The sequence below is a fragment of the Equus caballus genome, chromosome 30 (assembly GCF_041296265.1).
Source record: "Equus caballus isolate H_3958 breed thoroughbred chromosome 30, TB-T2T, whole genome shotgun sequence".
NCBI classification, from domain to species: Eukaryota; Metazoa; Chordata; class Mammalia; order Perissodactyla; family Equidae; genus Equus; species Equus caballus.
Window position 1 is genome coordinate 24,391,839 of NC_091713.1, and position 22,450 is coordinate 24,414,288.

General features: G+C 36.8%; 1 protein-coding gene across 1 annotated transcript in view; it reads left to right on the forward strand.

The window, feature by feature from the left end:
* Window positions 1-22,450, forward strand: part of USH2A (usherin) — a 747,192-nt gene that overhangs the window by 211,046 nt on the left and 513,696 nt on the right. The window contains exons 16-19 of the mRNA XM_001915645.4: window positions 5,399-5,557; window positions 12,693-13,187; window positions 14,470-14,739; window positions 16,531-16,700. Of these exons, the coding sequence (XP_001915680.3) occupies window positions 5,399-5,557; window positions 12,693-13,187; window positions 14,470-14,739; window positions 16,531-16,700 (1,094 nt within the window). The remainder of the gene's footprint in view (window positions 1-5,398; window positions 5,558-12,692; window positions 13,188-14,469; window positions 14,740-16,530; window positions 16,701-22,450) is intronic.

The following is a 22,450-nucleotide window of genomic DNA, read 5'->3' on the forward strand; positions in this document are numbered from 1 at the left end:
CTTCATTTGCTCTTTTTTCTCTAGTTCAGTTAGGTGTGCTTTAAGGTTGCTTATTTGGGATTTTTCTTGTTTGTTAAGATGTGCCTCCATTGCGATGAATTTTCCTCTTAATACAGCTTTTGCTGTATCCCATATGAGTTGGTATGGCATGCTATCATTTTCATTTGTTTCCAGGTATTTTTTTATTTCTTCTTTAATTTCTTCAATGATCCATTGCTTGTTCAGTAGTGTGTTGTTTAGTCTCCACATCTTTGTGCCTTTCTCAGCTTTTTTCTTGTAATTAATTTCTAGCCTTATAGCGCTATGATCTGAGAAGATGCTTGTTATTATTTCAATTTTTTTAAATTTGTAGAGGCTTGCCTTGTTTCCCAACATATGGTCTATCCTAGAGAATGTTCCATGTGCACTTGAGAAGAATGTGTATTCAGCTCTTTCAGGGTGAAGTGATCTATATATGTCTATTAAGTCCAATTGTTTTAGTTTTTCATTTAGCTCCACTATTTCCTTGTTGATTTTCTGTCTGGATGATCTGTCCATTGATGTGAGTGGGGTGTTGAGGTCCCCTACTATTATTGTGTTGTTTTTAACATCTTCCTTTAGGTCTGTTAATAGTTGCTTTATGAATCTTGGTACTCCTGTGTTGGGTGCATAGATATTTATAAGCGTTATTTCTTCTTGATGAAGTGTCCCTTTGATCATTATATATTGCCCTCTGTGTCTCTCTTTACCTGTCTTATTTTGAAATCCACTTGGTCTGATATGAGAATTGCAACACCTGCCTTTTTTTCCTTGCTATTTGCTTGAAGTATTGTCCTCCACCCCTTCACACTGAGTCTGTGTTTGTCCTTGGGGCTGAGGTGTGTTTCCTGGAGGCAACAAATTGTTGGATCGTGTTCTTTAATCCATTTTGCCACTCTGTGTCTTTTTATTGGAGAGTTCAATCCATTCACATTGAGAGTGATTATTGATGCATGTGGACTTAGTGCTGTTAATCTGTCGCTCATTATCTTGTTTTCCTGCGTTTCTTTTCCTGTTTGCTTTAGACTACCCATTTAATACTGCAATTTCTTATGCTGGGTTTCTTAGATTTTTCCTTATTTATGATTTGTGACTCTGTTCTGTACTTTATTTTAGTGTCTACCTTGAAGTTTGTATTTAGAATCTCGTGTATAATATAGTCTATTCTCTGGTGGTCTCTTACTTACTTGACCAATACTGATTTAGACCCTTTGCTCTTCCCCTCCTAAATAATTATTTTCATTTTTTATTCCAACTCGTCTTATTAATTGGTAGTTAGAGTGCTAAGATCGTCCTTGTTTTGGTAGTTTCCTTACCTTTACCCTAATGCTATAATTGAATATTTGTTATCCTGTTCTGGTTCTATCCATTGGTCTCCCTAGTCTGTGGATTGTGTCCCCTTTCTCCCTTTTTTCTTTTTTCAGGTATGAAGGCCTTCTTGAGGATTTCTTGTAATGGAGGGCTTTTGGTTACAAATTCCGTTAACTTTTGTTTGTCTGGAAAAGATTTAATTTCTCCCTCATATCTGAAGGAAATTCTTGCTGGATAGAGTATTCTTGGCTGAAGATTTTTATCCTTTAAAGCTTTGAATATGTCACTCCATTCTCTCCTAGCTTGTAGGGTTTCTGTAGAGAAATCTGCTGACAGTCTGATAGGGGCTCCTTTATAGGTTATTCTCTTTTTTTTTTTCTTACTTCCCTGAGTATTCTTTCCTTATCTTTCCTTTTTGCCAACTTTACTACTATGTGCCTTGCAGTAGGTCTTTTTACATTGACAAATCTAGGAGATCTAAAACCCTCCTCTGCACACATTTCTCCGTCGATCCCTAGATTTGGGAAGTTCTCTTCAATAATTTCGTTAAGCACACTTTCTGCTCCATTTTCCTTTTCCATATTCTCGGGAATTCCTATGATCCTTGTGTTTTTACTCCTCATTGAATCCATTATCTCTCGGAGATTTTCCTCATTTTTTTTAATTCTTAGTTCTCTTTCTTCCTCTGTCTGGCACCATTCAGACTGTCTATCTTCGATTATGCTAATTTGCTCCTCTATGTTGTCTACACAGGCATTCAGAGAATCTGTATTCTGTTTTATCTGGTCCATTGTGTTTTTCATCTCAAGTAATTCTGTTTGATTCTTCTTTATGATTTCAATCTCTTTTGTGAAGTAACTCCAGAACTCGGCTTGTTTCTCTATCTTTCTCTCTACCTCATTGAGTTTTTTGATTATAGCTGCTCTGAACTCATTATCACTTAGTTTACCTACTTCCAAGTCCTCAGGACTTAATTCTATGTTTTTATTGTTTTCCTTCTGATCTGGGGCTTTTATAAATTGCTGGATGGTAGAGCAGTGGTTTTTTCGCATGATGGTAGAATTCAGTTGCACTTACAGCCTGTTGCCACTAGATGGGGGGGCGTCAAGAGCCGCATGTTATGAGCTCTCCGCCTTGGGGCAAGATGGCTGCGCCCACTGGCTTTGCCGGGGGGGGGGGGGGGGGGGGGGGGGGGGCTGTTACTCACATGTGCCGGTCTGGGTTCAGATCAGTTCTGTTCTCTGGTCTCCCAAGGCCCTTGATTTATAGGGTCCCCGCGGATGGAAGCTTTCCCCCCGTCAGCAGGTCTCCACTGAATCAGCAGCAGGAGTCCTGGATGATCCCCCAGTCGCGTGGCCCCTCCCCCACTCCTTCCCAACCCGCGCCACAGCGATTGCAGACTCTAGGGGAGGGAGCGATGTTCTCTCCTACCGTTCCGGCGCCTCCGAAGGTGTAAAGCTAGGTTTATGATCTCCACCTTCTTGGTATTGTAGGTTTCTAACGAGCTGGCATTATGCTTATTCTCTGAAATTCAGTTCTTCCAATCTTTTGTTGTATTTTGGAGGGGAGAGAATCCTGGGTCAGCTCACCCCGCCATTTTGCCTATCCAGAATCTCATATTGTTACCACTCTTGTTTTTGTATCTAATAAGCATATGGACGATTAGAATTTTAATATGACAATGCAAATTCCAAAGGAGAAAAAAGATAAATAAAAGGGGGAGAGTGAGAGTCCATCAAGTTTGAATATTTTTCTTTAAGAATATGACATCAATATTATCTTCCATGGGATTAGAGACCTTGTCTTTAAGAACTAATGCATAATATATGGAATTTTATGTATTTCCAATTCAGTGCTCCTGAAATACTTACTTTCTTAAGATGTTATTAATGGATAATATCGGGTCTTTAAAATAGAGTGTATCACTCATGAGTACTGAGGAATTAGTAATAGCTCTTGGTTGGAAATCTTTGCCTGGTGTGCAGGATAACTTCATTTTTCTGCTCCATGCTTGCCCACCCTGCTTTATCCCCCAAGACTCTATACGGTGTGCATCAGCATGCTCTCTTGCCTTCTGACTTTCAGTTCAGCTATGAGCAGGAGGCCACCAGTCATCTGGAGGGTGATGGAAAGGGAAGTTGGAATATTTAATCCCTAGGTCCCTGTCTTGGTGTAGGAGTGGCCTTGAGTTGGCTGGATCCTTGTATGAGTGGCCACACCTCCTGCTAAGGGTTGCTCCCCATAGGGCCCTTTCAATCCTTGAGTGCTGTGCCCCTACCAGCTGAGGATAGTGTGTAGAAGATGTTAACAGAGCAGGCCTGACTGCTTATCTTTAGAAAGACCAGCCTGCAAAGTTGGCCTTTGCCTGGCCTCTGGGAACCTGGATTTTGTGAGCATTCCCACCCATCCTCAGCACTCATGTGAGTGACTCACTTTCCCTTAAATTTTGTACAGACTATGTGGTTTATGCTTAACACCTGCTTTCCTTCTGGGAGTCTGGAATTTGAATATGTGCCAGACAGAGGCTGGCACATGAACATCCCCCAATTCAAGCCCTGGGCACTGAGTTTCTAATGAGCTTGCCTGGTTGGCAACATCCCACATGCTTTCACAGCACATTGCTGGGGATTAAGCACATCCTGTGTGCCTGGAAGCGTGCCCCTGGTTTCCTCTGGTCTTCACTTTTCTCTTTGTTGATTCTAGTCTGTATCCTTCTGCTGTAATCAATCTTAGCCATGAGTAGGACTGTATGATAAGCCCTGTGAGTCTTCCTTGTGAGTCGTTGAAACTGGGGGTGGTCTTGAGGACCCCTCACACAAATAGTAAAAGAGCTCTGCCTTTACCATATTCCAGAGTATTGCTCCATTTTTTTTCTTACACTTTGCCCATCCTTTTGAAAATAGTTTCTGTATTAAGCTCTTTATTAAATGATTTAATTTGAGTGTGCTCTCTCTTTTCTCCTGAAACCTTGGCTGTCACCTAGTGACTTCATGTATTTCATATAATAATATTGATAATTATTTGATTGATTCGTGATTTAAAAAAAATTAATCAAAAGATTAATGGTTTAAAAAATAAGTTAAGACAGCAATCTGTACCTTTGATATCTTATTTAGTAAGAAAGTCTGATTAGAATATACTTCTCTAAATGGATGCAGAATTATACATCTTGTTAAACCAGAAGAGGGTAAATAAACTGGTGGTTGATTGTCCTTAAAAAATAGTTAGACTTTATTTTTCTCCTTTACCTTTATGTACTCTGGGGAGAAAAAGAAAGGGTTATTCTCAAAGACAGGGAGACTAAGGTAACTATGCTGTGATAAGAGACAATGTTTTCATGGCATATATTTAAATTATACAAAATATCACTAAAATGGTGAAATGAATGCTCTTATGTGCCTGATGGAACCAATCAGTGCTAACTTATTCTAACAATAATATTATTCTAAATTATTCTAACAATAATAGCACTTTTAACAGATGTTGTAAGCAATTATAGCACCTGTAACAGGTGTGAGTGTATTCACATAATACATTCAAACTCTTTTTTGCTAATGTTTAGACTATTTAACATCCATAACTGTTTGTATCACCAATTATTATTTTTCTTTTACACTGGGCTCTGTGAAACAAGATGAGACATTGTGCTCAGTGGAATGGAAAACTTCCTTTTAAAAATCCAAAAATTGAGCTACTTAAATTTCAAGTTTCAACAGAACTTATGTATATCGACTTTTAATTAGGTAGAAAATAAATGTTATGCATCCTGGGGTAGTTTCTCAAAAAAAGACAAAGAAATACTTAATGTAAACTTTTGTGGGTTCTTCCTCCAACCATATTTATGTCAGCTGCGTTGACCTACAAATTTGTTTTATGCTTATAGATAAAAAGCTTTGTTTTAGAGAACTCATGATGTCTACCCTTTGTTTATTAATGTCTTGGTAAACCACGTCTTCTTGATTAAGTAATCCTGAATCAGAAAGACCTCTTTGCTGGATATCTTACTTCAGTTTACTCGTGTGCTTATTGATTACCTTTGCTAATAAATGCTCTCTCCATTGTACTTTAGCTCCATCACAGCAACCTCCACCCAGAGGACAAGTTCAAACTTCTTCTGCTATCAGTCTTTCGTGGAGTCCACCTGATTCTCCAAATGCCCACCGGCTTACTTATGGTTTATTCAGGGATGGTTTTGAAATCTACACAACTGAAGATCAATACCCATACAGTGAGTTTAAAGGTTTGGTGATGGAAAGATATAATATTCTGAGAACTGATACATTAGTTAATTTCTTTGACACTGAAGATAGATGTTGTGGTTTCCTCTGTCTCGGCAGAGTGTTTCAAGCAGAGAGAGAATTCCAAATCTCACTAGTAATCAAAGAAATGCAATAAAAATCAGGTGCTTATTATTTGATAAGCCTTTAATGCTTATCAAAAAACAATGATCCTATTCAGCACTGATGAGGCTATGGAAGAGCTGGAACTTAACATAAACTGCTGGACTATCTATTTGGGTTCATTGGTACAACTTTACATGCAGAATAAATTAAAATTTTTGAAAAACCTTAGCCTTTTGCATACCATTTGACTCAGCAAACCTACCTTAGAAAGTTTTTCTCAAAAGGTACTCATAAATGGACACAAAATCACAAAAGATGTCCATACCTACACTATTTGTATTAGCAAAATATTGGAAAGATTTAGACATTCAAAAAACTTTCAATAAGTCCATGGCATAATAGAATCCTGTACGTTGTTAAGTAAATTGTGGGGCGTAATATCCTATAAAGTGATAACTCAGTTTATGTTTCAATGGATGGAAAATGTTTCTGATGTATTGTTTCAGGTAATTAAAATAATCTGTGAGTTATATTTTAATTTAAATGTATATAAAAATACTGAAGACTTACAATAAACTGGTCGATAGTCTTCCCTAGGTAAAAGGATTATAGAAAATTTATCAAATATTTCCATTACGATGGGTTCAACTTTTAAAATTCTCAAGTTAAAAATGGACTTTTAAAAAAGCGGAACCAGAATACTAATATTTAAGCAAATAATGTAATGTTATGCAATATTGCTATTTTCACAGAGACAGAACATAACATGAACTTAAACTGGAAGAGGAAGGATGTGAGCAAACCACCAAGACTCTCTCGGCATTTGTAAATTTTATGAAGATTTTTAAAAGAGCTTGTAGAGAGCAAACTATCGAGACCCACTGTCTTTGGAGACATTTACTCAGATCTTTTAGATACAGTTTCCCTAAAGACAGAATGAATAGAAATTTTGACATTTTTCCAGCTCTGTCGTCTCTGATTTTTGCTTCTAGTCATGTTTAGCTGCAAACTGCTTTAAGAACCTGGTTTAAGAAACATTGGAACAGTGATTCCAATTCAAATTTCCGTTTCCTTCTCTGTGTTTAATACCCAAGTTTCCAAATTCTGTTTCACATGCTTAATTAGTGAGAAAAGTATATAAAGCTATGTCGAAACACTGAAGTTCCATAATCTTCCTTAAAATGGTTAGGACTATGCCTTGTTTTAACACACTGATTTGTTTCAAACTTCGGCATCGCATACAGGTTTGTTTTGTCTATGTTTTAGTAGGTTACATTTTGCACCTAATTCTGTATGACGTGCACCTGCATTATTATGTCCAGCACTTTCTGTCAACTCTAAGTCTCTCTTCAGGACTCTAAGTCTTCTCTGAAGTTAATGGAGACTCTGAACTTTATTATGCAGATTGCGAAGGGAAATGAACATCTGTCTACATCTGCCATGTTGGCAAAGCCTCCTAAAAACCTGCTACTAGAATGTTTATTTTCTTCCAAATATCAGCATGACCCAGTTGTCCTGAAACTTAAAGTTTTGTGATAGGGAAGAGGAAGAAAATATTTATAAAAATATGGAAAGTGATTTTTGAATATGACGGTGCCAGTGGCTGAATGCTTTCTGAAGTTGTCCATTAGCATCACCCTATTTTCCCAACAGCTTAATTCAATAATAAAATTAAACTTCAATTATATCCTTCAATCCAGAGGATGTTTTCCGTAGTAACATATTATGATCTATTTTATAGATAATTACATGTGAATAAAACACTCCGGCTCTTTTTCATGATTGCACTTATATAGAATCCAAATAACAGTTTCTTACATAATAAATGTGTACTCGTTCACTAATCAGACATTTATATAATCCTATTAAAGAAGGTATCATTTCCTAAAACCTTATTTTTCATTAAAAAAATGCCACTTCTGGCATTTCTTGACAATCACTGTAATTAATGATGTGAAAATTATCTGCATGATGGCATTTGAACAGCAAGAACAATTGGTTAATGCTGCCAGAACTTCGTATCATTCTAATAATACCCTCATGTTTATTACTCTATTTTCAGTGTGTGGAGAGCATGTGTAATATGAAGAGGAAACACTACTTATATTCAGTCGGATGAACACAAATCTTTGGGTTAAATAAAGGCAATTGGAATTATAGGTGGAGAATCATTGAACTTTTCAAAGAAAATTAATAGTGTTGTCTTCCAAGCAAGTTTAATCTTTTGCTTGAGACCATTATAGATTCCTTGTTAGAATAAAAACTTCTCCTAGCTTGCCTGATGCACTATGGGAGTATCTAGGACAGTAATTTCAAACCTAAGATCATGACACTCTTGTGTTTTCATCTTTAAAGATTGCAATGTATTTGTTACCAGTAATAGAATGGTAATAGTGGTAGAATAATTTCAAAGTTTCTGAATAATAAACTTTTAAGAAATTACCAGTAATAGAATGGTAATAGTGGTAGAATAATTTCAAAGTTTCTGAATAATAAACTTTTAAGAAATAAGCAAAATTTGCATGCTCACAATCCTTGTGCATAATCAACTTTCAAAAATAGAAGAGAAAGGTGTAGAGGTCAAGTGAGCACACTGGGAATTGTACGTAATCAGCACCTAATATCATCTCCCCTGGAGCCCCGATCTGGCTTGCCTGTAGGTGTTTTCTGTATCATAGGTATGAAGAGAACAGCTATTGTGGGCAATAGCACTCTTTTCACAGTAGGAGTTTTAAGGCGTGGTCAAGAACCCATTATTTTTTCCTACTTGAATTTAAAACTAAAGGAAAACTAGACATAGGTGCCATGAAGGTGGAAATTAAAATTAAAAATCATTTTAATCACTGATAAAAGCCAGATTGCACAGTGTACCCTCTCCCCTGCAGGAAGACAGATTAGAAGAGAGAAAAGTTAGTGGGCTGATCTGAGCAAGCTCTGTCCCCCCTTCCCCACGCCCCAATTCACAATCAGTTCAATCATTTCTCATTTGGGATGCCATGAGTGGGGAGATAGTCTTAAATGTTACTCTAGGAAAATCCTTCCACAGGGAAACTAGAGGATAAATATTTCTACATGTGACCATTGCTAACATCACCTAGAGACATTAACATAGTTGAAGTTTAGAGTTTTACACAATGATGTGTGAACCCTGGGATTTCATTTCTACCATTTTTTTTTATTTTTTGAGGGAGATTAGCCCTGAGCTAACATCTGTGCCCATCTTCCTCTATTTATATGTGGGGCGCCTGCCACAGCATAGGTTGATGAGCAGTGTGTAGGTCCACACTTGGGATCCAAACTGGCGAACCCTGGGCCATGGAAGAGGAACGTAAACTTAGCTGCTATGCCACCAGGCCAGCCCCTTCATTTCTCCCTTTGATATCACTATCATTTATTATTCCATTCTGCATCAAAGGATCACTGTAGCAAGTGGTAAAATGGTCAGTTACCTCTGAGAGAAACAAACAAACAGAAAATCTAGGAGGGTGTTGAGAAAGAAAACAGAAGATGACAAGCAACTGTTTTTATAAGGCTCTAAATATTCTTTCCTAAAAAAATAGATTGGATTCATATGGAAAAGTCATTCATTCACTCATTCAATAAATCTTTATTTAGAGGTTACTTCAGACCAGGAACTGTATGAGCCACTAGAAATAGGGAGATGGAAGGAACAGTTCTCGTTATTGAGAGAAGAGAGAGAGAAGTAAACCAGAATTACAGTATAATGTATTCAGTGTTGAAGTAGAGTAGACTTCGAGTGTTTATGAAGTACTGGGAGGTGGGGAGGTAACCATGCCTGTGGCGACAGAAATGGTGATTGGGAACATTGAAAATTTCATAAGAAGGAGGTGACGTGAGCTGAATTAGCCAGATACTGTAGTATAGGAAGAATGATTCTCCGGGAAGAAATCGTATATGATAAAACATGCAAGTGTATGAGAAAACAAGGCACATTCAGGAAATCTGAGTAGTTCCATGTAGCTTTGGTGGGTGGTACATTAGAGAGAATGCCCCAAACCAGAGTGGGTATCCAAGACCGTGAATTAGTGCCAAGGCAAGGAGTATGAATGTTGCACTGAAAGTCTGAAGTTTGTGGTAGAGAACAATTTTCCAAACTCAGAGTGAAAGATAGAGCTAATTCTGATCCTAACTAAGGAAAGCAATCTGCTTGATATAAGTTCTCTTTTACCCTGAGTGTTATTTTTTTGTTATGACAACATTAAGGGAAATCCTATTTATACCCTTTCAAATTCTTTTATTTAGTTCATACTATGTGCAGTATATACAATATTCCTACTCAAATATATATTGCCATCCTAATTCTACAATTATTCTAATTACTTATCAAGCAGACTGTTCTTATACATTTTGATCTATTGGGATTATATGCCATTTCTCAAATGCTACACACATACAGAAATTGCTGAACTTCTTTTAATCATCATCAGGTTATATGTCTTCCACCTTCCAGTTTAAGCTTATGCCAGTCTCTTGGAATATTTACCATTAATATTTAGTTTTATCTTTTAGATTTTGTCTTTTGAAATGTTAAATAGAGCATTTTCCATCATTTTTCTAGCTTCAATGATTGTTTTTCAAATTTTGTGAATTTTTTAGTCTCATGTGGAATCTAGATAAATTTAACTTAATAAATATTTATTGAAATGCCTATTATATGCCAGAAATATATGTCATAGTAACTCCTCACTGGCTGTTATAGACATAGAAATTTCCCTTATTTTCCCATTGTGACAACAATACTCTATTATTACCAACAGGTATGATGTTCAATTAATATATTTCAAACCAATGTAGTAGTCATTTGAATAATTGATAGAATTATTTACCAACTACTATCAATATATCTCAAGCAAATCCTTCTCATGGAGGATATCATTTTTTCTAAAGAGGCATAGTGAATTTCATTCATCGATTTCACTGATCGATTTAACAGACATTGATACTACGCACTACAAATACAATGGGGAGTAAGGAGGAGACAGTTCTGCTTCTTAGAACATCAAGTCTAGTGTCAAAGAAAGACGATTCATCAAGCTATAAAAATAAAATGTGAGACGAATTTGTCTTAAGGGATATAAATGTATTACATTTATGTTGTGATGGGAGCTCATAGTTAGCTTTCTTTCTTCTACATCCAATAAAATCTGAAATCTCATAATATTCTCCCACTGCTACCCCATTTAAGCATGCTCAGTGCACTTTTTAAAAAAATGAATATCAGCACCCCTCTGCCGTGCAACCCATTTCAATTTTGCAATGCAGGAGAGGTAAGGAATTAGGAGAACATGAATCTGGATTTTCCCAGTTCACTTAGGTTCTCAGAAGGTAAGAGTTCCCAGGTTGATTTCATAATAGAAAAACTCACTAATATAAGAGATAAGAATTAGATATCAATGAGAAAACATTTTTTGATATTTGATATGAAACATACTTGGAAGGAAATTAATCAGCATATCTGGTTGTTATTATTAGTATCTCTAAAAGGGAATCTCATGCTGTTCTTATATAATCATTTGTCTAAACAGTGATTTTGGTTTTGGTATGTATATCTTTTTATTATAAAAGAGTTATATCCAATCGAGAAAGCTTAAAATAAGAAATTTTCTTAAAGCATCACAATTCCAGTGCTATAGTAAAATGAATAATTTCACTTTAGAAAAGTTTTAGACTAGTGTGTACTCCAGTTTATCTTTCATGGTAATATTCAAGTAAATGCACTATTGCATTCTATATTTTTTCCTCATTTTGCTGTATGGTCTTCATCACTATTATTTTAAATAGCTACATGATATTAGAATCCTATTAATGTAACAAATTAATATTAGAACAGTATAAGCCATTAAGAAATTCCACCTTGAGTTACTCAAACATTTCTTATCATAAATAACACATCAATACTTTTATATGCTTCTCTAGGAAATGTTTCCCAAGAATTTGCGTAAGAAGCATGGTCTCATAAAATATTTCTTAGTGTGTACTTGTTCCAGCTACCAATTTATTGCCTCTCAGTTTCAAACCTACTCTTCATTGCCTTCTTTTTGATAATTGAACTGGAGCCTGTAAATGTTTCTCCTTTGCTTGCTGGCATTTGCATGTTTCAGAATCCTACAGTATGCTACTGTCCCCTTAGAGAAGGGGAAGTCCAGGCACATGCCTGGTCATGTCCCTGCCCTATCTTTTTTTTTTAACCTCTTTTTTCTACCTTCTCCTTCATGTCTAATGTCCTGCTTACCCAGGACTTCCCTTGTACAAATTGTCCATTGCTGATAACAAATGTCTCCGAAATTTAGCATCTTAAAGCAACAAGAAACATTAATAGTTTAACGGTTTCCCTGGGACAGAAATTCAGGAAAGTTTCCATCAAGATGTTGGCCAGTTGACAGATGTGGCCTGTGGCAGTAGTTTGCCAACCCTTGGTCTACTGTTTTAGTGTTTTTTGTTTTTGTGTGTGCGTGAGGAAGATTGGCCCTGAGCTAACATCTGTGCTCGTCTTCCTCTTCTTTATGTGGGACACCACCACAGCATGTCTTGATGAGCAGTGCTAGGTCCACGCCCAGGATCCAAACCTGTGAGCCCCAGGCCACTGAAGCAGAGCGTGAGAACTTAACCACTACACTACTGGGCCAGCCCCTAGTGTTTTAGTGCTTAACAAGCAAACAGATTACATAGAGAAAACATAGTTATTCCTGTTTCGGACAACTGCAAGAACTTTCTCTTACATCTTCTGTAAAAAGAACACTGTATTAACATAAAGAACAAAACAAGAGCTTAAACTTCTAAATGTTCTTCATTACAAAAGGCACCTTTCTTACATTTTACTGCACAATAAAAGTAACCAGTATTTGCTTTATCTCAGTTTTAAAATATGAAAATATTTATTCAAAAGAGTGGATTGTGTAACTTATGTAGTTACGTTATATAGTAGGAAAACAATTAAAAATGACGTCTTACCACTTTTTTGGAATGTAACTATTTTCTTTCTTTTTCTTTCCATTTCAGATATTCAGTACTTTTTAGACACTGCCCTGTCACCATATACTTCATATTCCTATTACATCGAGGCCACCAGTGTGCATGGTTCAACAAGGAGTGCAGCTGTCACTTACAGGACAAGACCAGGGGTCCCAGAAGGAAGCTTGAACTTGAGTTATATCACTCCTGTTAGCTCAGACTCTGTGACACTTATCTGGACTGCACCTTCCAATCGTTCTGGTCCTATCGAGAAATATATTCTGTCCTGTGCTCCTTTAGGTGGCATCCAGCCATGTGTTCCCTATGAAGGTCATGAAACTTCAACTACCATCTGGAATCTGGTTCCATTCACCAAGTACCATTTTTCTGTACAGGCATGTACAAGTGGGGGCTGTTTACATAGTTCGCCCCTTACAGTGACCACAGCCCAGGCACCTCCCCGAAGGCTGGGTCCACCAGAGGTACGGACGATCAGTGCCACAGAGCTTCATGTAGAGTGGTCTCCACCAATGGAACCCAACGGTAGGAATTCAAGCCCTCAGTTTCCCTTTCTTGGGCAAAACATGAATGAGATTACAGGCATTTGGAATTGTGCAATGAGTCTGACAATTGTGTTCATTTTTATAACTGCAGGATATAATAATTGAGAAACAATTTCTAAAGAGATAAGACACTATTTGTCCTGGTTAGTAAAACAAGTCTATTTCTTTAATCTAATAACAAATTCCATTCATTTAAATTGCCCCTTAAAAGGCTAATATTATCTTTGCTCTTAATGACATCTGCCACAACACAAATGATGTTTCTAATTTGAAACTCATTTATGAAATGCATTATATTTGACTGTGTCAGAAGTTAGGGCACCCATAAGCAATAAATTTTCTCTTTTAAGTGAGAAAATGATATAAAATAATACAAAAAATATGTATATAAGCTAGCTGACTCCATTAAGTTAATTTTTGTGTTCATATAATTGAACCCTTGGTTATATAGGCCAGAAGCACAGTCATAGATTTTTAGTAATTAATATCATGTACATATTATGGCAAAACCTTTTTCCTTAGACTTTTTAAGTTACTTGATAAAACTAGGTAGAAATTAACTTTATTTACTTTTTATTTTTTGCAGGGGAAGATTCGCCCTGTTGCCAATCTTCTGCCTTTTCTTTCTTTCCCCCCTCCAAAGCCCCAGTACATAGTTGTGTATAGTTGTAGTTTCTTCTAGTTCTCCTGTATGAGCCACTGCCACAGTATGGCTACTGACAGATGTGTGTTTGTGGTTCCACACCTGGGAACCAAACCTGGGTCACCAAAGCAGAGTGTGCCAAACTTAAACTGCTAGGCCTTCAGGGCAGGCTCAGAAATTAACTTTAATATTCTAATATTTATGCAAACAGGGATTATGTTAAACAGATAATCAAATGAAAATCACCAAATTTGAAAATATACAAATTGGAGGTACAAGGATCCAATTCCCAATCTTAGTCGAAATTATGACCATTCATCCTGAAAAAGATTGAATTTACCTATCATAAATTATTGTTATTTTGTGTTTGTACACTTTCCCTGTTGTTCTGTTTTTCCCATGAATATGCTTTCCGGTAGTATTTCAGACATTCATCTATCCATCAGTTTGTTGTGTTTTATAAGTATCTACCATGTAGATTACTAAAGAAATCTAACAAGTAATCTAGTAAGAAGAATAATGAAAAGTCAGCACTCTTTAACTGACCTAACCCCACCCCAGCCCCAAAATAGTCAATTTGTCTGATGAGTCATCTTGGTTTATTGTTTCATTTTTCTAGGAATAATTATAAGATATGAGCTATACATGAAAAGATTGAAATCTAATGGAGAAACGATGTCAGCAGAACGTCAAGTTTTTCAGAGCAGTGGCTGGCTCGGTCCTCACCCATTTGCAGAATCAGCCAATGAAAATGCATTAAAACCTCCTCAAACAACCACAACCATCACTGGCTTGGAACCGTATACCACATACGAGTTTAGAGTCTTAGCTGTGAATATGGCTGGCAGTGTGTCTTCAGCCTGGACTTCAGAAAGAACAGGAGAATCAGGTGAAGATCAATGCTTTGAACTCTACTGTTTTTTTTGTTGTTGTTGAGGAAGATTCTCCCTGAGCTAACATCTGTTGCCAATTTTCCTCCACTTTGTACGTGAGTTGCTGCCATAGCATGGCTGCCTCCAAGTAGTGTAGATCCGCACTAAGGAACCAAACCCAGACCGCCAAAGTGGAATGCATCAAACTTAACCACTAGGCCCTGGGGCCAGCTCCTGAACTCCACTTTTAAAGCTCCTAAATGAAAATATTGCCTCAAAGGAAAGTCAACAACACTAAAGTACATTTGGAAAAGCAAGAATTATAAATTTATATAGGCAAAGGGAAAATTTTAATATATCTGTTGGTTACATAAATAACTTAAGGTCGTAAAGTACTTGCAGTAAGTTTTAGGGGAAAAAAATAAACGTTTTAGCCATTACTTCAAGGGGGAAAATGACTTAACTATAGTAATAGTCTTTTGGGAACATTTGCGAAAATTGGCAATTGGTTTCCAGTCCTGAAGTGGGTTGGCATATGTCCTATCTTGCTCCAAGTTCAGCACAATTTATGTTCGACGAAAGAGATGTTACCAATTTCACAAATCTGATTTTGTTTTTATTTCTCTTTCCAAAAAAAAAGTTTAGGTATTAGATTGTACCTAATGACAAAACCTTGGATATCAAAATCTGTAATTCACAAATGTGCTTATAAGCAATGGGCAATACGGTGAGGAACGAGGGTGAAAATTTTTCATTTTCTTAAGATATCTTCGCTAAGGCAATTGAGACATTTTTAATCCTTCACCTTATGCTTTACATTAAAAACACTTCAAATGTCATGAGCCTTTAACAAAAAAATGCACTTTTGTTATGCTTTGAGTCTGTGAACGTCCAAAGAGACTGAAGTCCTGATTTAAAGTGGATCGGTTAGGACTGTTGGAGGATAAGGGTAGTTTTAGGTTGATGTCCAAGGGAATCATTTCATGAATAAAATGTGCATTGTGCTTGAGCATCTCTTAATGACTACCAGCCATCTTGGACAAATAATAGTGCCATGATAGCACAAGTGATGAGCCATGGCGTTCTGGAAGGGGAAAGTCAAGGTCAGAAATGAAAAATAATGGGTGAAACTGCAGTGCTGGACTCTCATCATCTTATGGGTCACTGGCTAATGAAAGTGCGATGTGGTCCTTTGATAATACACCTTTGGTTAGCACATTTAAAATCCATATTAAGATCTCAAGGTTGGCAGGGGGAGAATGTATGTGTATGTACCCTGAACATTTCAATCAAACTCCATTGAAAACTTTAAAAATTTCTTTGGGGTTATTTAGAACATTTTAGATTGACTTCTTTCTGAAGAGTAATATTCTCCCAGCTATATCAGGTTGGCTCAAGGAAATACTTCTCTACCTAGGAAATCCAATACGTCCCTATGATTTGTTCTAAACTTTGTAGACTGAGGTGTATTCGGTTTCCAAGACTTCTCCTTTCAAATACTTCGTGAGACCTATAGTTTCCTACCTAAGTATCTGCTATTTATCTTTATGATAAGCAAATTCCTGTATGGTTTTTACTTTGTAAATGGAAAATATCTTTGCTGGTAATACGAAAATGGAGAACATCCTTGCAGATAACATAAAGGAAGTGAATCGTTTTTATAGACACTAGTATATTCTTCTGTTTTTAAAAACCAGAAGAGTGTGTAAGGAACAGGGTCTTTCACAAAGTAGAGTAACTAGTGAATCCAGTTTGAAAACCTGTGAGCACAGCATTCATTGTTTTGCTGTTGTCATTGTCATTGATAGCGCCTGTATTCATGACCCCTCCTTCAGTCTTCTCGCTCTCACCATACTCTCTCAATGTATCTTGGGAGAAGCCAGCAGATGATGATGCAAGAGGAAAAGTTGTGGGGTATAACGTCAATATGATTTCCGAACAATCATCTCAACAACCTATTCCGGCAATGTTTTCACAGGTATTGTTATTTTCAACTACTGTCCTTTCAGAATTGAATTCTATCTTCATTTTGACTTTTTCTGAGTTTGCAAAATTCTGTGACAGAATCTTCCCTTACACACTCCTTAAATGGGGCATCTGTTTCTTAATATGCTATTATGTGTACAAGACTCTATATATTTATATCACTTATTTTTTAATATAAGCATATATCAAAACAAAATTGTATAATTTTGTGTAATAAAATCTGCTTTTTCTACTTAACATGTATCCTTAAATATCTTGCAAGAAACTGACTTTACGTAGCTGTGTACTCTCATGTTATTTGGACATACGATAATGTATTTAACAAATTCACAATCAGTTGATATTTATATGGTATTAATTCTTTTGGAAATATAAATATAAATCACATTGATAAGAGCATCTTATATGTACACTTTGCATATTTTTATTTCCTAAGGAAAAAATCTGAGGAGTGGAATTTATCACACCTTGCAGCAAAGGTTGTTAACGTGTTCAAGGTTTGGGGGTTTTAGTGACATATTGCCTTCTAGTAATTCATACTCCAGCCAGCAGGAATGAGAGTAATAATCGTAGCGTAACTAAGAAAATGCAGTGTGCATAGTCTCACTCAGTCTTGGAGAATGGGAGGCTCTTGTTCTCCCTCCAGTTTATGGTGTGGCCAATGTTCTCCATTAGCCCATTTTACCAGCATGAGGGTGGCCAATGAGAGCGAGTAGCTGATGTCAACTGGACAAATCATTCTGCGTACTTCGCTGTTCAGCACCTCTTCTGAGGAAGATGCTCTGTGGTTGGGCATTAACATGACATAAAAAAATCTTCATATTTGATGCCTCTCCCATGGGCCTATCCACGTTCTTCTTCCACAGACTTCCTGGTTCCTGATTGCCCACTCTTTCTTCTTTCATGCCCATGGCCAATACAAGCAAGCGACTGCTATATAGTCTGGGTGTCATCTACCCTGGGACTCTTCCCTTTCCACGCAAAATGGACGACCAGGTGTGCTGCCTGAAGTTCTTCCCATTGAGAGGATTTCCTCTTACTTCTGGTTTTTAGGACCATCTCTGAATGGGGCTATAGAGCAGCCATCACCCATTTTGGACTTGCAGCCACACACTAAGACAAGCCATCTATGAACCAAATCTCATTTTTCTACTTTCTCAGCTCTTGAGGGACCTCCGAGGACTGATAGGTGTGAGTTGAGATTGAGCCACCAGTATAAGAATGGTGGATGACATGGGAGTCTGGACTACTTGCTTTCACAGCCTGTTAAGATTTCTGGCTCTGCTTATGCCCATTCCCAGATATCCGCTTCCATTTTATGAGGCATTTTTGTCGGGCCTACCTGACCTTAAGACTTGGTATGTCTCACAGAAACCAGCCCATGAGGAGTAGCTCTGGCTGCATGGTCGTGTGATGTTCCATAGTCAGATGCTTTGCTTTTACCGAGGCCCAATAGCATGCCAGCAGCTGTCTAGAAAATGGTGTTTAATTGCCGTTGTGTAATAGACCCTTGCTCCAGAACTTACAAGTGTACCTTGTGATTCTCTTATTGGGAGCTTACCATAAGTGTCTCACAGCATCTTTCCCACTATAATTACCTCTAGTACTATAGTAGGCTTTATGTCCCAAGTTGCTGGTCTGCTTGCAACACAGCCTTGACATACTGAAGAATCCTTTCCCACTCTGGGGTGCATTCAAAGTTGGCCACATTCCATGTTATCCAGTAACTCAGTCAGAATAGTATTCCCAAATGTGAAATATGCTCTCTTCAGAACATAAGAAGGTTCTGTTTCCTTCTTAGTGGTGGTAAACGCAAGATGGAATAATTTGACCTTACTTTGGGTGGGATGTCCTAGTACATCTCAGGCTACAGGACCCCTAAGAAATTCACCGATGTGGCAGACCCCTTAATCTTCAAAAAGTTGATCTCCCACTCTTTGGAGCATGTAATTCTTACCAACACCTCTACATACCTGCCATTTCTTGCTTATCTGATTCATTTAATAAGATATTACTAATATAGAGAACCAATAATGCCAAGGAGGTTTTTATAATTTGCCTTAAATTGATGATTGCCTTAAATTTCACAGTTTGCCTTAAATGGATGGCCTTCACGTTTTCTTTGTCTTTCTTCAATACATGGATAGCATCCAACAAGAGCCATTTTATTCCAAGGTGCTTAAATTTTCTACTTTCCCCAAAGTAGTCTATATAATTACCAGTTCCACCAAATCTGTGGACTTCCTTCCACTAGTAATTCACCCCAGTTCACCATTAGTGAAATTTATGAATAGTGCTACTAGAGCATGGCAGGAGCGATCAGTACTCCACCCACTACCTGTGATGAGGTTCTCGTTGCCAGCCAACTGGTTGGTGATCCAGCTCCAAAACATCATTTTAGACTCTCTTTCTTGGGACCACTCCCACTCCCACTCCCTTAGGTCAGGTGCCCCAGAACACAGATTCTGTGATAGAAGATGGAATACAGGAGGTCTATGCAGGGGTGCTCCCAGAAACATCACATGTAAAGTAGTAAGAGATGAAGGATTGAGCAGAATAAGAAGCTGACTTGTGATGCAATGATGAAAGGATCTGAGGTGATCCTGGGTGGTTCTGGAGCTGGCACAACCCTTTAAGGTTTTCCCAAATTAAGTCAAGAGGCCGGACCTTTGTACCCCATTGTATTAGTTTCCTGGGGCTGCGGGAGCAAATTACCGCAAACTGAGTGACTTAAAACAACAGAAATTTATTCTGTTGTAGTTCTGGAGGCCGGAAGTCTAAAATTGAACTGTTGGCAGGGCCATTTTCCCTCCAAAGGCTCCAGAGGAGAATCCTTCCTTGCCTCTTCCAGCTTCTGGTGGCCTCTGACATTCCTTGGTTTGTGGCAGCATCAGTCTAATCTCTGCCTGTCTTCACATGGGCTTCTTCTCTGTATCTCTGTCTCCTCTGTGTCTGTGTATCCTTCTCATTTCTTCTATGAAGATATCACATTGGATTTAAGTCCCACCTTAAATTCAGGACGATTTAACTAATTACATCTGCAAAGACCCTATTTCCAAACAAAATCACTTTCCAAGGTTCTGGGTGGACAAGAATTTTTGGGAGACACTGTTCAAGCCCTTACTAATGGGTTTCCTAATATTTCTGAGCCTTCAGTGAACAGAGCATATATATGACTCAAAACCAGAAGAAGAAAAAGAGCCAATAAGTAATTGATGATACCTTGTTACATGTTTCCATTAGTCTGGGCATAAGTAATAACTGATTTGCAACTTTCTCAAGTGACTAAAACACAGCTAGCATAATACATGTCTTTTAAGTTAAACAATTTAGTCTACAAATCCAGTATATTATAGGATTTAAGGTAAACTTACAGTTGTAACTGCTGTGTTTGTTCTTTAATTTTATGCCATATTTATCCTTGATCTTTTGTTTTGTTGTTGTTTTCGCTACTCTTTGGCTTTGTAAACTATTTTTCTTCTTGCAAAACATCATTTCAAAACAACTATTACTGTACTATAGTATTCTGTTCCAAGACACAAAAATAAGAAAGAAAACCCCATAGTTTGTCAAAATACAGCCTTAGAAGTCAACTTGTTTGCTTGTATCCCACTTCTGCCGATTAATGGCTATATCGCTCATCTCTGTGCTCCAGGTTTTACTCGTCTGCAAAATGGGAAAACAATTTCTGCTTACCTACATGGTTTTTGTGGAGTTTAAAGAGCTTGACAAATATTAGATATTGTTAGTGATTATTATTGAGATAGGACTACTTTATACTTCATAAAGTAACTGTCAATCAATGGGGCAGGAAAATAAATCTTTTCTTTATTGACAAATATTGTGTATATAAATCTTTTTTTCTTGTTTAAAAGTCCTTTTCTGAAGGCTGAATTGGAATAAGGATATAGATCTGTCACTTTATTCTTCCTTGCACTTTCTCTCCCCCACAAATATCTATCTACCTAATCATATTTTCAAGAAAGTGAAGTCAAGAATGGCAAAGTCAAAATTTTCACTTTCTCAGTAGTTAAATCTATATTCACACTGACCTGAGTGTGTCTTGTTATAATCTTGGTAAATAAGTAGCCAAAATTTCTGGGGAAGGCCCTACTGTAAAATACCTGTCATGAAATCTTTGCCTAAGGATGTGGCAGAAGAAATATACAGAAGTGGTAATAATATCAGTGTAGGATTTCGAGCTTCTACAAAGTTCTTCCCACCCCTTTAAAGATTTAGCCCAAAGAAAACTTGCAATTAGATAAATCTGTTAAGACCTGTAAAATGACTATATATACACGGAAAAGACAAAGTCTACCTGGGTGATAATTTTATGTGTCCCAAGCTCTAGGATATATGTCTTTTTAAAATCATGCAATTTATAACAACCGTAAGTAGAGAAATATAAAAGCCCATCAAAACTAGTATTAGCCTACGTTTTCTATTTCTTGCTATATTTCATAGGTGTTCTTGCTACAAAGAGTAATTCGTTTAAAAAATGAGTCAACTTCCTAAATTAAATAGAAAATGCCTCAATGTATTTTATCCTAAAAACAAATTTATTTTCTAAAAATCTCCATTAAATGCCACTAGATTTGTTCTAAATGGTATGAATTTTATAGCAATATTCAGTAAGTTTTACTCGTTTCAAAGTTTTCTTTTTCTTAGAAAGTTTTAAATCACATTACACAGAAAAGTTTCTATCCTCAGTACCTCAATAACCATTTTAGAATTAGAGAGATGAGGATTAATAAATTAGTGTTTGATGTTTTTGTGATTTCTAAATATAATTGCAAGGAAATGGTACCAAAGTTTTAAATTATTCTTAGATTTTTGGAATCTTTGAAATCACCTTGATTTCTGAAAAATGTTATGTAAACAATATAATTTATATTCCAGTCACACTGCTTTCTAGAACTACTCACTTAGGTTAGGAAATTTTTAAGTCAATACCCGAGCAAGTATTCCAATTGAATTTTATTGTACTCCTAAAGAGAAAATATCTAGAAAATTACTGCAAATGTTACTAACCTTTAGAATTATCTGTATATTTATGGAAGATTATTTGATTTGAATGTGTATCAATATCCACCAGAAAAGAAGTTTTGAACTCACACTTGGTGTCATAGTCTCTGTTTTAATGACTTTTTTTTTCTGAATATAATTTCCAGCAATCTTTGTATCTACAGACTGAGTCAATTTACTTGGTAGCTTTTGATCAATTCTGGTTATAATGACGAGACCCACTCTCAGTGTTGATTGTTTAATTATTTTTTTAGGAACTATGGAGTTCCTTTGTCTCCTTTGTTCAAATCTGCTATTTGCATCTGAAATTGTGTGATAAAGACAATAAATATTTCCAAAAATGTAACTGTTTGATCTAATCTGCATATGCTTATTTGTATAAGAAAGATAATTGAAAATTGACCTCATGTGGATGCTCAGTAATGTGTTACTTTGTTTTTTTTTTCTTTTTCTTCTGTGGCTTTTTTTTCTTTAAAGAAAATGATGGGGGTGATTGAACATAGTGACATCTTTCTGTACCAGCTCCATGAAATAGCGTGTGGGGATTACTGCCCTGGGTTAGTTTTGGCCAAGCCCCATGGTTTTATTTGGACTTTTTCATGATAACAATGACAATGTCACCATCCTTTATCTCTACCATTGGTGACAATAACCATACTATCATGCTGCTTTATGAGGCAATAACTTGGTTTCCTCATTTATCCACTCAGGAACGAG